This window comes from Hypanus sabinus, chromosome 9, assembly GCF_030144855.1.
Source record: "Hypanus sabinus isolate sHypSab1 chromosome 9, sHypSab1.hap1, whole genome shotgun sequence".
Classification (NCBI taxonomy): domain Eukaryota; kingdom Metazoa; phylum Chordata; class Chondrichthyes; order Myliobatiformes; family Dasyatidae; genus Hypanus; species Hypanus sabinus.
Window position 1 is genome coordinate 130,645,571 of NC_082714.1, and position 13,961 is coordinate 130,659,531.

At 38.3% G+C, this 13,961-nt stretch overlaps 1 protein-coding gene across 6 annotated transcripts in view; it reads right to left on the reverse strand.

Moving 5' to 3' along the window:
• The window catches only part of LOC132399808 (extracellular sulfatase Sulf-2-like), a 315,476-nt gene that overhangs the window by 69,703 nt on the left and 231,812 nt on the right, over nt 1–13,961 (reverse strand). For all 6 annotated transcript variants that reach the window (XM_059980581.1, XM_059980577.1, XM_059980578.1 and 3 more), the window contains one exon: nt 2,205–2,374. In XM_059980581.1, the coding sequence (XP_059836564.1) occupies nt 2,205–2,374 (170 nt within the window). The remainder of the gene's footprint in view (nt 1–2,204; nt 2,375–13,961) is intronic.

Genomic DNA, 13,961 nt, shown 5'->3' on the forward strand with positions numbered 1-13,961 from the left:
GCAAGCACATGTTATCAAGATGTTTTGCCTTTGAAGGATGCTGCAGGATGCTTGTAAGGTCTGCTCAGCTGGATGCAGATACTGCATCCGGATGGTGTTGAACAACTAGGCAAGCAAGAGTGTGTGAGGCACTGTGAATTCCTGCTGAGGAAGATGAGAAGTGCTGTTTTTTCCTTGTGAAGAGGACGATGTTTGATGATGTGCTGAGTATCTCAGGCTGCATCCCAGTGAATCCCAGCAGGTCCTCACCAAAAATCTACATACTACAAATGCCTAATCTCCTGGACATGGCTATTAACCAACTTATAATAAGTTTGTTGTGCAGTTCATTGTTAGCAGGAAAATAAAGAAAGGTCATGAGAGATCTGATTGGTATTGGTTACCTACAGATGAAGCCATGATAAAACCGCTTCCCTTTCTCAACCGTTATGTATTCCTCAGTTGGAAAGCCGCAATGTATGAGTCTGCCTTTGCATGCAGCTGAGATCTCAGCAAAAAGGTTCAAAGTACAGGGAATGTGACAAACATCCAAGGAGCCTGAGTGAATCCATGGCAACAGTTCTGGAAAAGGTTCATAGGAAGAGGAAAAATACATACTCTTGCAGAAAATTATGCGGATGAGGATTTTATACAAGGTATTGACTTTTCTTTGCTTGTAATCATGTAAAAATAATTGCGGATAGCGTTGTAGACACAGCCAGCTCTACCACAGGGGCATCCCTCCCCACCATTGAGGACATATTCAAGAGGTGGTGCTTCAAGACAGTGGCATCCATTACAAAGAGCTCACCATCTTGGATATGTCCACCTCTCATTACTGCCATCAGGGAAGTGCAACAGGAGCCTGAAGACCCACACTCAATGAGTCAGAAACAGCTTCTTCCCTTCCACCATCAAATTTCTGAATTGACCATGAACTCATGATCCTTTTTTTGCCCTATATATTTAATAAGTAATTTATACTAACTTTACGTCTTTGCACTGCTCTGCTGCAGCTAAATAACAAAGTAAGACAGTGATAATAAACCTGATTCTGATTCTAATTGCTGCCTGCTATCAGTTCTCATTCAACATTTATATCTGTAATCATGTTGCAAGCAGAGACTGGATAAGGAATGGTAGAGAATAGAGTGTTGAGAATTTTCCATCTAAAATTAACCTGGTAGCATTGACTGAATTTGTCAGTGTAACCTCAGCATGCTGTGCAATAACATGTGTTGCTCCTCTTTCAACAGCTGAATTTACTTCCTACTCCCCCTCCACCTGATCGTTGTCAAAGAATCAATTCCCTTTTTACAGGTGCATTCAACACTCACAACAGCATAATCCAGTGTAGAGCTCAGCAGACATCACTTTTCTTACAACCTGGATAGAATTACATTCTCTGGAGTAGTCAAGATCTAAAACACAATTGAAGTAATCCATTGAATAGTTCTATTGCACTCAAGTGATTATTTGATTTCAGACGTCGTGCTCCGATTTCTGGCATCTCATAAGGACAGAAGTCGGGCTTTTCTTTTCCTCTATTTGCCACTCTTCAGTCTGATTCAATGATTGAATAAGATGGATGATGGAAGTAGGCTGCTGTACGTTTCTAAGCAGTTGATTGTCCCAAACATTCTTCCTTTTATTTTCCCCTCTCTTTTACCGCTGCTTTCCTGCAAGCAGCTATCCCTCACAGGGCTAAAAAATAATTTGCAGATGCTGGAAATCTGAGCAACACACACAAAATGACGGAGGAACTCAGCAGGCCAGGCAGTATCAATGGAAAAGAGTACAGTCAATGTTTCAGACTGAAACCCGTCAGCAGGACTCTTGAAGGGTGTTGGCCCGAAATGTCGACTGTACTCTTTTCCATAGATGCTGCCTAGCCTACTGAGTTCCTCCAGCAATTTGTGCGTGTCCTTCACAGGGCATTGCTTCTCAAGCCCTACAAATGAAGTTCTCCACCCAGGATCTCTTATTGTATGATACTAAACTGGACTGTCTAATTCAGTACTGTTTTAGATATGAATATGGGTCCTTGATGATCTTCACAGCTCAGAAGTGTGACAAAACCAGTGCTCCATTTATTTTATGATCTAGAACAATGAAGCTATTAAAATGTAAATTTGTAACGAACCACCAACAAGTGAGTTGAAGGGCTAAATAAGAAAATGATAATATCTGTGGCCACAAGACCATATTATAATAATAATACTCACATATGCTGGGAAGCATTTGGAAAAAGGTGGGAGAATTGTGGGGCTGAATCTTCAGGGCCATGGGGTGCTGCATGACTGATCAGCAGCATAACTGGTCTGTGTGGATAAATCTTCTTGGATGATTTAAAGTAATTGATGCTGTCATTTGTCATCAAGTCTGTTAGGTAATCCTACAAAAAAGAAAAGCAGTGCATTGATTGTTAAGTATTTTAAAAGAGACATTACATTGAAAGGATCACAGTAACAAATTTCTCAGATTTTTAACCTTTTTGTGCAATATACAGTATTTTTAAAGATATCTTCACAGACAAGAACATTAGTCAGTGCTATAGAACTATATATTGTGTATGTGGTCTTGCATTAAATAATACATTCTATGCATATTTATTGAAAACACGCACAAAGTGTGGCAGCTGCAAAATATTAATGTTTAAGGCCAAAGATCAACTCGGAGAATGTGAAAAGCAGTAAGCATCTTATTGCAATTGATGAAGCAACTGTAATATATTGGCAGTGAAGCTGGCAGTAGTTTGATTATCAGTACAGTGAAGGGAAGAAATAAACAGTTTGAAGATAAATAGAAGAGATTCTGCAGCTGCAGAATAACACACACAACACGCTGGAGGAACTCAGTGGTGGTGTGGCCAACAACTTTAATTCCACTCCCTTTCGGCCAAGTCGGCCCAAGGTCTCCTATACTGCTACCACAAGGCCACTCACATATTGGTGGAGCAATACCTCATGTTTTCACAGGGTAGCCTCCAAACTGATGGCATAAAAATTGATTTCTGTAATTTCCAGTAATTTCTCCCCATCCCCTTTTCTCTTTTCCCTTTCCCTATTCTGGCTCCCCTCGTACCTATTTTCTTCTCCCCTCCTTCTGGTGCTTATTCTCTTTCCCTTTCTCCCATGGTTCAAAACCCAAAGTAAATCTATTATCAGAGTACACCATACACAAACCTGAAATTTGTTTTCTTGTGGGCATACTCAATAAATTCAATAGCCATGATAGAATCAATGAAAGACCTCATTCAACAGGCTGGACATCCAGTGTGCAAAAGACAATAAACTGTGCATATACAAAAGAAATAATAATAATAATAATAATAATAATAATAAATAAATAAGCAATAACATCAAAAATATGAGGTGAAAAGTCCTTGAAAGCGAGTCCTAGGTTGTGGGAACAGTTCACGTGAAGTTTAGTGAAGTTATTCCCTCTGGTTCAAGAGCCTGATGTTTGAGAGGTACAATAATAACTGTTCCTGAACTTTCCTCTCCGATTAGGTTCATTCTTCTTCTTCCCTTTATCTTTTCCACCTGAAACCTCCCGGCTTCTGACTTCATCTCCTCTCCCCCACCCACTCACCTTCCCCCACCACCTGCAAGCTTCCCCTCCTCCCAGTCTCTTTTTCTTCCTCTTTCCTTCCTAGTTCCGATGAAGGGTCTCAGCATGAAATATTGACTATTTATTTCTCTCCATAGATGCTGCCTGACCTGCTGAGTCCTCTACCATTTTTTCTGTGTTACTCAGCCTGAAAATGATCTTAAACATTTTATTTCAAAGAATTCTGCATGCTGCAACCCAGAAGAATTTTATTCCATTGTATTAATATGCATTAGTTTATTCCCAAAGAAGCCAGTAATTTCATTGTAGAATTTGAATGGAAAACTCTTGCACATAAAGAGTAAATAGCAGAAAGGTAGAAAGTAATCTGTCGTGACAAGAAGGCCTTTGACAAGATGTTGCATGTGAGGCTGTTTAGCCACATAAAAATCCATGGTATTATAGGAACAATACTAGTGAGGAGTACTAGTGAGGACTGATTGGCAGGAGGCAAAGTGTGGGAATAAAGAGAGCCTTTTCTGATTGGCTGGCAGTGACTAATAAGTTCTCCTGGGGTTGGTGTCATGACTAATTTTTAAAATTTTGTTTGCCAGTGATTTGGATGACAGAATTGATGGCTTTGTGTCAAAGTTTGCGGACAATATGAAGATAGGTGGAGGGGCAGGTGGTGTTGAGGAAGCGGAGAGGCTGAAGAAGGACTTAGATCAGGAGAATGGGCAAAAATTGACGGATGGAATATGGTGTGGAGAAGTATATAGTTATGTACTTTGTAAAAAGGAATAAAGGCAAAGACTGTTTTCTAAGCAGGAGAAAATTCAAAAATCAGGTGTAAAGGCACCTGGGAGTGTGCAGGATTCCCTAAAGGTAAACTTGAAGATTGAGTCAGTGGTAAGGAAGGCAAATGCAATGTTAGTAGTCTTTTTGAGAGGACTGCAATATAAGAGCAAGGATGTAAGGCACTGGTGAGGCCTCACTTGGAACATTGTGAGCAATTTTGGGCTCCTTAACTAAGAAAGGATATGGTGATATTGGAGAGAATGCAAAGGATGTTCATAAAAATGATTCTGGGAATGAAAGATTTAATATATGAGGAGCATTTGATGGCTCTGGGCCTGTGCTCACTGGAATTTAGAAGAATGAGGGGGGTTGATCTCATTGAAATCTATTGAATGTTTAAAAGCCTAGATAGCATGGATGTGGAGAGGATATTGCATATAGTGGGGGAGTCTAGGAGCAGAGGGCACAATCTCAGAATAGAGGGACATCCATTTGGAATGGAGATGAGGAGGAACTCCTTTAGCAAGAGGGTGGTAAATCTGTGTTCATTGCCACTGATAGCCGTGAAGGCCAGGTCATTGGGTGTACTCAAGGCAGAGGGTGATAGGTTCTTGATAAGGCAGGGTATGAAGGGTTATAGGGAAATAAATCAGCCATGATGAAATGGTGGGACAAACCTGATAGGCTGAATGGACTAATTCTGCTCCTTTGTCTTATGGTCTTATGGACATAAAAGGTTATATTCTTTCTTGTGCAATACTTCCACCATTTAAGAAAGCTATATCTGCTCATATTTGGATTTTGTTCCATTTAGTTCTTTATCTTATTCAACATTAAGACTGTAGAAAACATTTATTCTCTATAGAACTTAGTAATTATATTGTTCAGACTAAGCACAGTATTTGGAAATAGCAGTAGTATCTAACCTGCCAGAATCTTTAAAATACATGCCTTTCCAATTGCTTACTGGAAGCAATTATGCTTCCATGCTTTTATGAAAAGAAATTATGCTTTTCTCCATAGTACATCGTAATGTATTACTTTAGCTGTCACTAGCCTTTATCATTTAAATTACTAGCCAACTGAATGCTTTGCCCACCCCTCCATATTATTTGAATGAAAGCAATTTAATTTGGCCACAGTAGCCCAGTTATCAGCAGGGCACAATGAATGGTGCAGCTGGCAGAACTGCTGCCTCAAAGCTCCCGGAACTGGGGTTCGATTTTGGCCTCTGGTGTTCTCTGTGTGGAGTTTGCAGGTTCTAGCTAAGACCTCATGTGTTTCTTTTGAGTACTCTGGTTGCTTCTCATATCCCAAAGATGTCTGGTTTGGTCAGTTGATTAGGTATGGTAATTTGCCGTAATATGTTGGTGATCTGAGAAGAATAAAGTTAGATTAGTTTAAATGGACGTTTCAATGCTGGAGCAGACTCTATGAGCTAAAGGACATTTTTTTTCTGTTTTGTATAAGTCTTAGTGCCTAAATTCCAAAATTTGTTTTGCCCTTTCAGGTGCACTAGAATTGCCGGGCACAAGAGTTTACTGGAATAAGGTCTGGATAATAAACCAGTAGTTTTAGCCAGATGGTAACAATTTTTTAAAGTATTTTGCACAAAGCTGTAGGAGTACCAAAAAGCTGAATTTTTGTCTCTTGCTCTGAAAAGCTGCTCTTTTCATCCACAACTAGGACAAAGCCAAAAAAAGCTCTACATGTTCCATACTTCTGAGGTTTGGATCAAAATATCAGTCAAAAATTTAACGAGGATATATTTACAGAGTAAAAATTATTCTGGTGCTGTCACTGTGTGTAAAAAAATAACAGTCAGATTAATTGAAGTTCTTATTGCACACTAACTAGGATGAATTTACTGATAACAGAGACATTTTGAGAATAGATGGCTGTGCACTAAAACCAGGTAGCTTAACAATAGCAAAGCATAGCATTCAAATAAAAACACCACCAACTGAAAGACATATCAGAAATCAACAACAATTAATGCAAACCAAATGCTAGTTAAGCATCAATGTGAGCTACAAGTTATACTAATTTCCCCTAAGTGTAATTAAAACAGCAGGGCATGGATATAGAATTTGGGGTTGAGCTACAGTGGTTCAGACAATATTCTTAAAACTGAGAGAAACAGGTTTTGCTGAAGCCCAGAACATCCACTAGAATGACCCAGGGTTAATAGAAACATGAGTAAAATTTATTTTCAAGCACTTGCAATCAGTTACAATGCTTTATCCCCATAAAAAGCTTGGAAATTTAATGATTTTAAAATACACATGATATAGTTATTCTCAGACTAATTAATAAGTTTCAAATTACCCAATTTTATTTTGAACTCTGCTTCCTTGAATAATCTCCCTTGAGTATTCATTTCTTGCTGAGGAATGGCAACTATTAAGTAACAAGTGTTGTGGATACAGAGCAACAAACAAAAAGGAAGCTGCAGAAAGTGACTAGGGCATCAGGTAACTTTTAGGTATTTCTTAGGTATCTTTGCCATACTTTCCCATGGCAAAGTGCAAGATTTGGATATATAGAGGGTTCATCAAGTGGTAGCAGTGTTAATAACTAATGATAGAAGCAGGCAAGGGCAATGTGCAGTGGGACAAAAGGGAGAGTTAGGGATAGATGATGGTCAGAAAGGATGGAAAACTTTCAAGTGTTTTTACGTGTCATGAAATGAAAAAGCCTGCTAGGGGACTGCTGCAAACAGTTCAGAAGTTAAATTTCCAATGCTGATAATTTTAACTTCAGGATTGAAAATGCTGTGCCATTATGGTTAGTTATCCAGATTAAAATGACAATACAGTGGATGGGGCGTGAGACGTAAGACTATATAGAAGATGGTGGACATGGTAAGGGAGTGAAGTTTGTGGCACAAGTGAAATATGGAGGACAGTTGGATGGTGAATCCATTTGAGAATATAGATGTGACACAGGAATGGAGAGTCGCCAGAGATGTAAAAATGGGTTTCATTAGTGTATGCAAACCTACACTCACCTGCGTATGAAGTTTCTAAATGGAAGAAGACAGAGGAGAAAGATTTAAAATAAAGTTTTAGTAGAGAGGCTTTAATTTCATTTGTTCTCTTTGTCCTTTCATATTAACTGGATGAGAAAACTGTAAATAAATGACCAAATAATGGCTTCAATTATACAATCAGTGATGAAGTGTCAGTTTCCGCCAGGATGCAGTGATCTCTGTGGTCTGTGCTTCACATTTCCCAATGTCATTTGTTGACAAGCAACAGCTCATGAGGAGCACTTGTGTCCTGTAACAATGGTATCAATTACCAATTTACACAGAAGAGTTCTTATAAGCCCCAAATCTTGGAGGAGAAAATTAGTTTTTTTATGATTTCACAGCCAGGGTTAGAGAGAACAAGGGAGAAGTTGAAATTTTTTAACATTTTAAAAAGCAGTCTTTTTGAGCCAGCAGGATAGTTGGGAATATAAAGCATAGCACTAACTATTCTGTCTTGTGCAAAGTTCAGTACTATTACAAGAGTAATTCTGAAATGTCAGGTGCTAGAAATCCTTTCACATTAAATTCCTTTGGCATAATGCTGTGTAACCTAAAAGTTGGTTATTAAACACAGATGGAGCTGTGTGTGTGTGTGTGTATGTTTTTTATTTATTTGCATTCACAGCTATTCACTCATTGTGTGTCAGACACTCAAAAGAAATACGTACTTGCAGACGCCGCTAGATATTTGTGGCGATATTACACAGCATTTAAGACATGCCTTGACTCCCCTCTGGCCATTTGTGGCTTCCAAGTGTTACAAGTCACTTACACTGAAGTTGACCCTCACTGGAGAGTTGATGTCACTTTTGTACTAAGAGGGACCAGGCATACTACAATGTGATTCTGAAGTGATTTATCCTGTGGTGTTTACTCCCAACTTTCTACTTGCCCACACTTGCCTTTGATCATATGTCAAACCTGATCAAACTTGGTGTTGACCCAATGCTCTTCACCTTGATACTGTCCCTTCCCTTAATATCACTCCTTGTTTTGATGTTATCACTTCATGCTCCAATTTCCAGACACTAAACCTCTCTAAGTCCATCCTTTAACTTTGTTCAATGGCATCTTCCCTCTATCCATCATCTCTCTTTGCTTCCCTGTCATTTTCGCTTCCATAAAGCTGCTTGATTTTTCCTCAGAACAGGGCTAGCCACAGAAGTGTCTTTGTGTACCAAGCCAATCTTATAACTTCACCAGATGTCATGAGCAAAAGAATGTTGCTGACAAATGTCCTTGCTCACAACTGGCACTACAGCACCAGTTCAATATTTTTTTTATGTGCTGAAGAATTTCTGGGTCTGGAAGTACTTATCAGACCGAGAAACTCTGGAAATTTTCCTCACAAAACATCTCCAGCTAGGTCTTCAGAAATCACTATGTAACAGTGAATCACCAACAGATTTTTAATTTTTCATTATATGCAATATATAAGCACTCCAGAAACTGGTGACAGTTTTTCTTCGTCATAATAGATTTTTAATTGCTTCTCACCATAAATCCTGGCAAAATGTAACCCAAATTTGCTCAAAAAGACAGAATAGAAATCAAATGAATAAAGATCAGTAGATTTAAACACTTTTTTTCAATTGGCACACTTTACAACACATCATTTAAATCTTAAACATCTGGAACGAATAGCCAGATATACTGAATTGTAAGCATTTCCAACTGTATGCTCTCTTCAGATCATTTAAAAGATGTTGCACGCTGCTTTTTCGGTGTGGAATGCAGATACATCTCTACCAAAGGAGGTGTAAGACACTCCTTTCCTCTGCTAGCCTGTAGCTCACCCTTGGGCAAGATGTAGCACCTGTTTATACCCCCAATCAGGGTTACGTGAAGCCATGAAAGCAAGGGGTGGATTGTCATATAAGCAAGAGGTGCATATCGCAAGTCCTGGTTATGTGACCACAGACACCAGGCCGACAATCTCTGAAGAGTAATGATAAATGGTTGGGTCACCCGTCTTATAAAGACACTGCCCAGAGGAAGGCAACGGCAAACCACTTCTGTAGAAAAGTTTGCCAAGAACAATGCTCATCATGGAAAGACCGTGATCATCTACGTCATACAAAAAGAGACGGTATATAATGAATGAATGAATGAATGAATGAGCATACTGCTTTTATAAATAATACTGCAGTTGCTTTTACTGGCCTATATCCTTAGTGCTGAAATGTAGGACTTTAATCACATACCTTTGGGAATATACTGAAAATCAAAGTATTTTGGGTAAGTTAGACTACTGAGATACCGCCTCAATTGCTTTGATTATACCAGGTGCATCTTAGTGCAGATATACTGTCCGTCTCAAGCATTTGATTCTCATTTAAATATGTTTAAACTAAACAGTGCGAGGTACCTTTCAGGAAACTATTGGGTTCCATACTGCATGAATTACAACTTCACTTGAATGTGAAGTCAGGTTTTAAGATGTCTTCAGGCAGTCTGATGCAATTTATATGCCACTTTATTAATTTAGCACTGAGTTTTTAATGCTCTGAAAAAACCAGGCGAAACCGCTTGTAAAGAAGAATCCTGCACTTACTTGATAGGGAAGTGTGCAGCGCTGTCAGACTGCATGTCAACAACACAGGGAATGGTCTGCATTAATCATACCACTGCTGTGATATAATGGCACCTTTTAAATATAGATTGAGCATCCTCAATAAACATCTGCACTCAAACATACAAGTGCACACAGCCGTCAGTGTGCACAATAAATTATAAAAACAGAGCCAATGGTCTTTTTAGCTTATATGACTGAATCAATCAATAAGTAGTGCCTTGGATGCAGTCTTCATACAATGACAAGATCAAAGATGACAAGGAAATCTGGATCCAAATGGGTAGCTGGATAAGTGAGCTGCTTCTGATGTTGGCTTTCCTGCTGTGAATTAATTCATGGGTGAAGCCATTTTTTGTTTTACAGAAAATGTAGCAACTGGTATTTGCTCCCAAGACTGGGTTCAAACAGGGAGGGTGAGGAGAGATTGTGTCAGTAGTCAGCTGTAGATCGAGTAGCTCTCTGCTTGTGTGGGAGGGATAGAAGGAGTAATTGATAATGTGGTAGGGAGGGGAGGGTGGTATTCTGTATTGCCACAGTGACAGGGTTAGAGGGACGGAACCTACAGTGTCATTTATGAGGCTGTTGTAGATAATCTTATTGTCACCATAGAGATGGATTGAGCCTGCATTGTCACTGTCATGGGTGTGGGAAGATACAGAAATTGTCATTTTGGTAGGAGGAGTACGTATTGTTACTATGTTTGGTGTGGAAAGAGATGGAATCTGTAATCTCACTCTGGGGGAGAAGATGCACCACTGTAAAGGGAAGGGATGAAAGTTTGGAGGATGTGGCCTTGTCCTCAGGATGTCACAGGTTCAGAAGATCCGGGTGAAAGAGTATGATGGGCACAGACTTGGGAAGTACAGGAGAAAATAAATGCATGGAGTTTGCTGGGTGAGAATAACAAACAAGCACTGGCTCCCAGGGCAACTTGCTCCTAGTTCCTCAGCAAAGGTCTGAGGAAGGTGTTTTGTGGGAATCAGAACATCCTTGGTCCCAGTGTGAGAATCACAACAGGACTTGAAAATGCCCTGCTGAATTTTTGGAATAATGCCACAACACCTGAAAATAGCTGTTATCACATTTCGCTGAAGAGAAACAAAAATCAATTTTCAACCATATAACACAGAAATAAAAATCCAGTGTTTATCCATTAAATAATGTAATGAAACTGCTCAGCAAAATGTTTTTTAGGTCTCAAGAAATTGCCAAGAAATTCTACTGATGTTGCAAATCAAGTAAACTCAACTCATTCTGATCGCATTTTCTAGGCTCATTGCACTGGAGAAATGCACTTTAAGTAAAATAAGAATGCTTACAATAATTGAAAGAATTGACATTCAAAGCAATTTTATCAAGAAATATGTATCACATCTGACTATTTTCACAATGGAAATATCTAATGATTTTGATAAGCTGAAAGGAAAACATTTGTTCTATTTGATTTTTACACAAACTCTGGAAGATTTTAAGAAGAGTTTTGCAGTTACAAAATCCCATCATATTCAGAAATATTATAGTAACAGCATATTACAGAAATATTCCTAAACAAAAATACAGAAAAGTTATACGGAAAAATACAAAACAATCCCAACCAACTATCCTTCCTCCCAAACCATCATAGTGTCAAGTGCTCAGAGAGCTTTAAGACATTCATGGAAAGATTTATGTCACGGATATCTGAAAGAGCCAAAGAGAAACTGTGTTCGTTAAAAGCACTTTTGAAGAAGTTCTGCACTGATCTGTTTAAGTGATTGAGAAATGCAAAAACCAATATTTAACTACAGCAGTGCTACTTATATTCAAAAGCTTCAATGGCACTAATCATATTTCAGTTTCCTTTTAAACTCTCATTTTTAAAAGTGGTTCTAAGGAAAAGGATTTCAGCTATGGGAACAGATTGGAACAATTGTTCACCATGGACCAAAGAAGGTACAATGAGGGTATTTGAGAGAGGTGCACAATGTCAGGACTCTGCAGAGAAGCACAGGACATTTCCAGAGATAGGTGTATAAAAAGGGCCCAAAGGATAATTGGGGAGCTGAGTCACCCCAACCACAAACTGTTCCAGATGCTACAATCCAGGAAAAGGTACTGCAGCCAGAAGCCTGAACCAACAGGCTCTGGGACAGCTTCGACCACCAGGCCATCAGACTGATTAATTCACGCCGATACAACTGTATTCCTATGCCATATTGACTGTCCTGTTGTACATATTATTTATCAGAAATTAGTAGAAATTGCACATTACACATTTAGACGGAGATGTACTGTAAAGATTTTTACTCCTCATGTATGTGAAGGATGTAAGAAATAAAGTCAATTCAATCCATTCAAAAGTGATTGAGCTGCTGTACGCCAAAGTTATATGTCCTCATCTATTAATGGTTGAGGGACTGGAGAGTAATTCAACGGGGATGTGAGGAATATCTTTTACATGCAAAGAATATTTATGATCTGATATTTGACACCCAACAAGATAGCAGAAACAATGTGATTTAAAAAATTATGGGTAAGGACTTGTGAAAGAATGCTTTGCATGATTATGGGGAAAGGATGAGTGAATGTGACTGAGATGGTCTACTAGCAGCCAACAAAGACTCAATGGTTAAGTGGCTTTCTTTCGCAGTAAAGCAATTCTATGAATTTATATGCTTTTTTGCATTTGCTGTCTTGATGTAAAAAGAAAGTTAATTGTGAACAGTTCGAAAATGGCCAAAAAGGGAGAAAATGTTTTTTTAAACAAGTTTTGGCTAATTGTTCACCAAAGCACCATGAAAACATTCTAATTTCAGGATGAACTCCTTGTGTTAATTTTCCAAATAAAACAGATAAATATTTCACTTTATTATCCATGCTGAGATAATTTGCTAAAGCTGAATAACAGTTTATACCGTGCTTGGTTTTTTAAACTGGTTAGTATTAAAATCCTTCTGAGGGGCTATAGTATCGAAGTGAAGCAAGGATAGAACTTTTTGCTACTTCCAAACATCTAAACTATGAGCAACTTTTGCTGTGGATGCCAAAGTGATATTTAGGCATTTGCAATCTGCGGAAATGAGAGAATAGTAGGTGGTTAATTTGTGTAACATCTTGCTGGAATGAATTGATGACAATTTATAAATAAAAATGCCTTAAAACTCTCTTTTGAATCAATTGGTTCCCTAGTGACAAATTGATTAGTCTTTGTATATAAATGGATTCATTTACATTAGAAACAAGATCAGGCCCCCAGCAAGTAATTATTGTAGCTGCTAAATACAGGATTGCATTTCAATCAGGTCAATAGAAGTAGAAGGTGCAAGCATTTCAATACAGACCTGCTCCTAGCTCTCTTTCCCTGTGATATCATCTTCCACTTGTAACCTATGTTAAAATGTACACGACAAAGGGTGCCCATTGTGTAAATGGATTACATTTCAAATTTCTCCCGTGCTTAGACAGGTAATGAGTGGGGTTGCTTCCCCAACAAAAATGAAGAAGTTCACAGTTTATATACTTGAATATAAATTAGTTTGTAGAAGAATATACTGTACTAGAGAGAAAAAAAAATCAATTGACCATTCCAGTTTCACCAGGCTTAGACCTCTTGTACAAATTCTTAAACAATTGTAGCATTTTTGGTAGAAATCATTTCAATAGGTAAAGGGTAAATATGTAATAAGTAAATCTTAGATTTGTGTAGAAAAGTATGCATTATTAAGCATGTTCTATCTGAGTATTTTGAAGCTAATATGAATTCACAGTGACCCATATCAAATTCATCCCACTTTGAGTAACTGACATAGATTCCAGTATCTGGTGGGAATTTAGCTGAGAATAAACTATTTAGCACTTTGGACAATTTTCAAAATAAAACTAATTAAAATTAGGGGTGGAGAGATTCATGTGGCCTTGTAAAATGACTGGAAAATAGAAACTATAACATGCAGAGACAATGCCATATGTATTGGGATTGTAACTTTTGTACTGACGGCACAATACAGAACTAGAGTTCAGCATTCAACACTATAATTCCCTCCA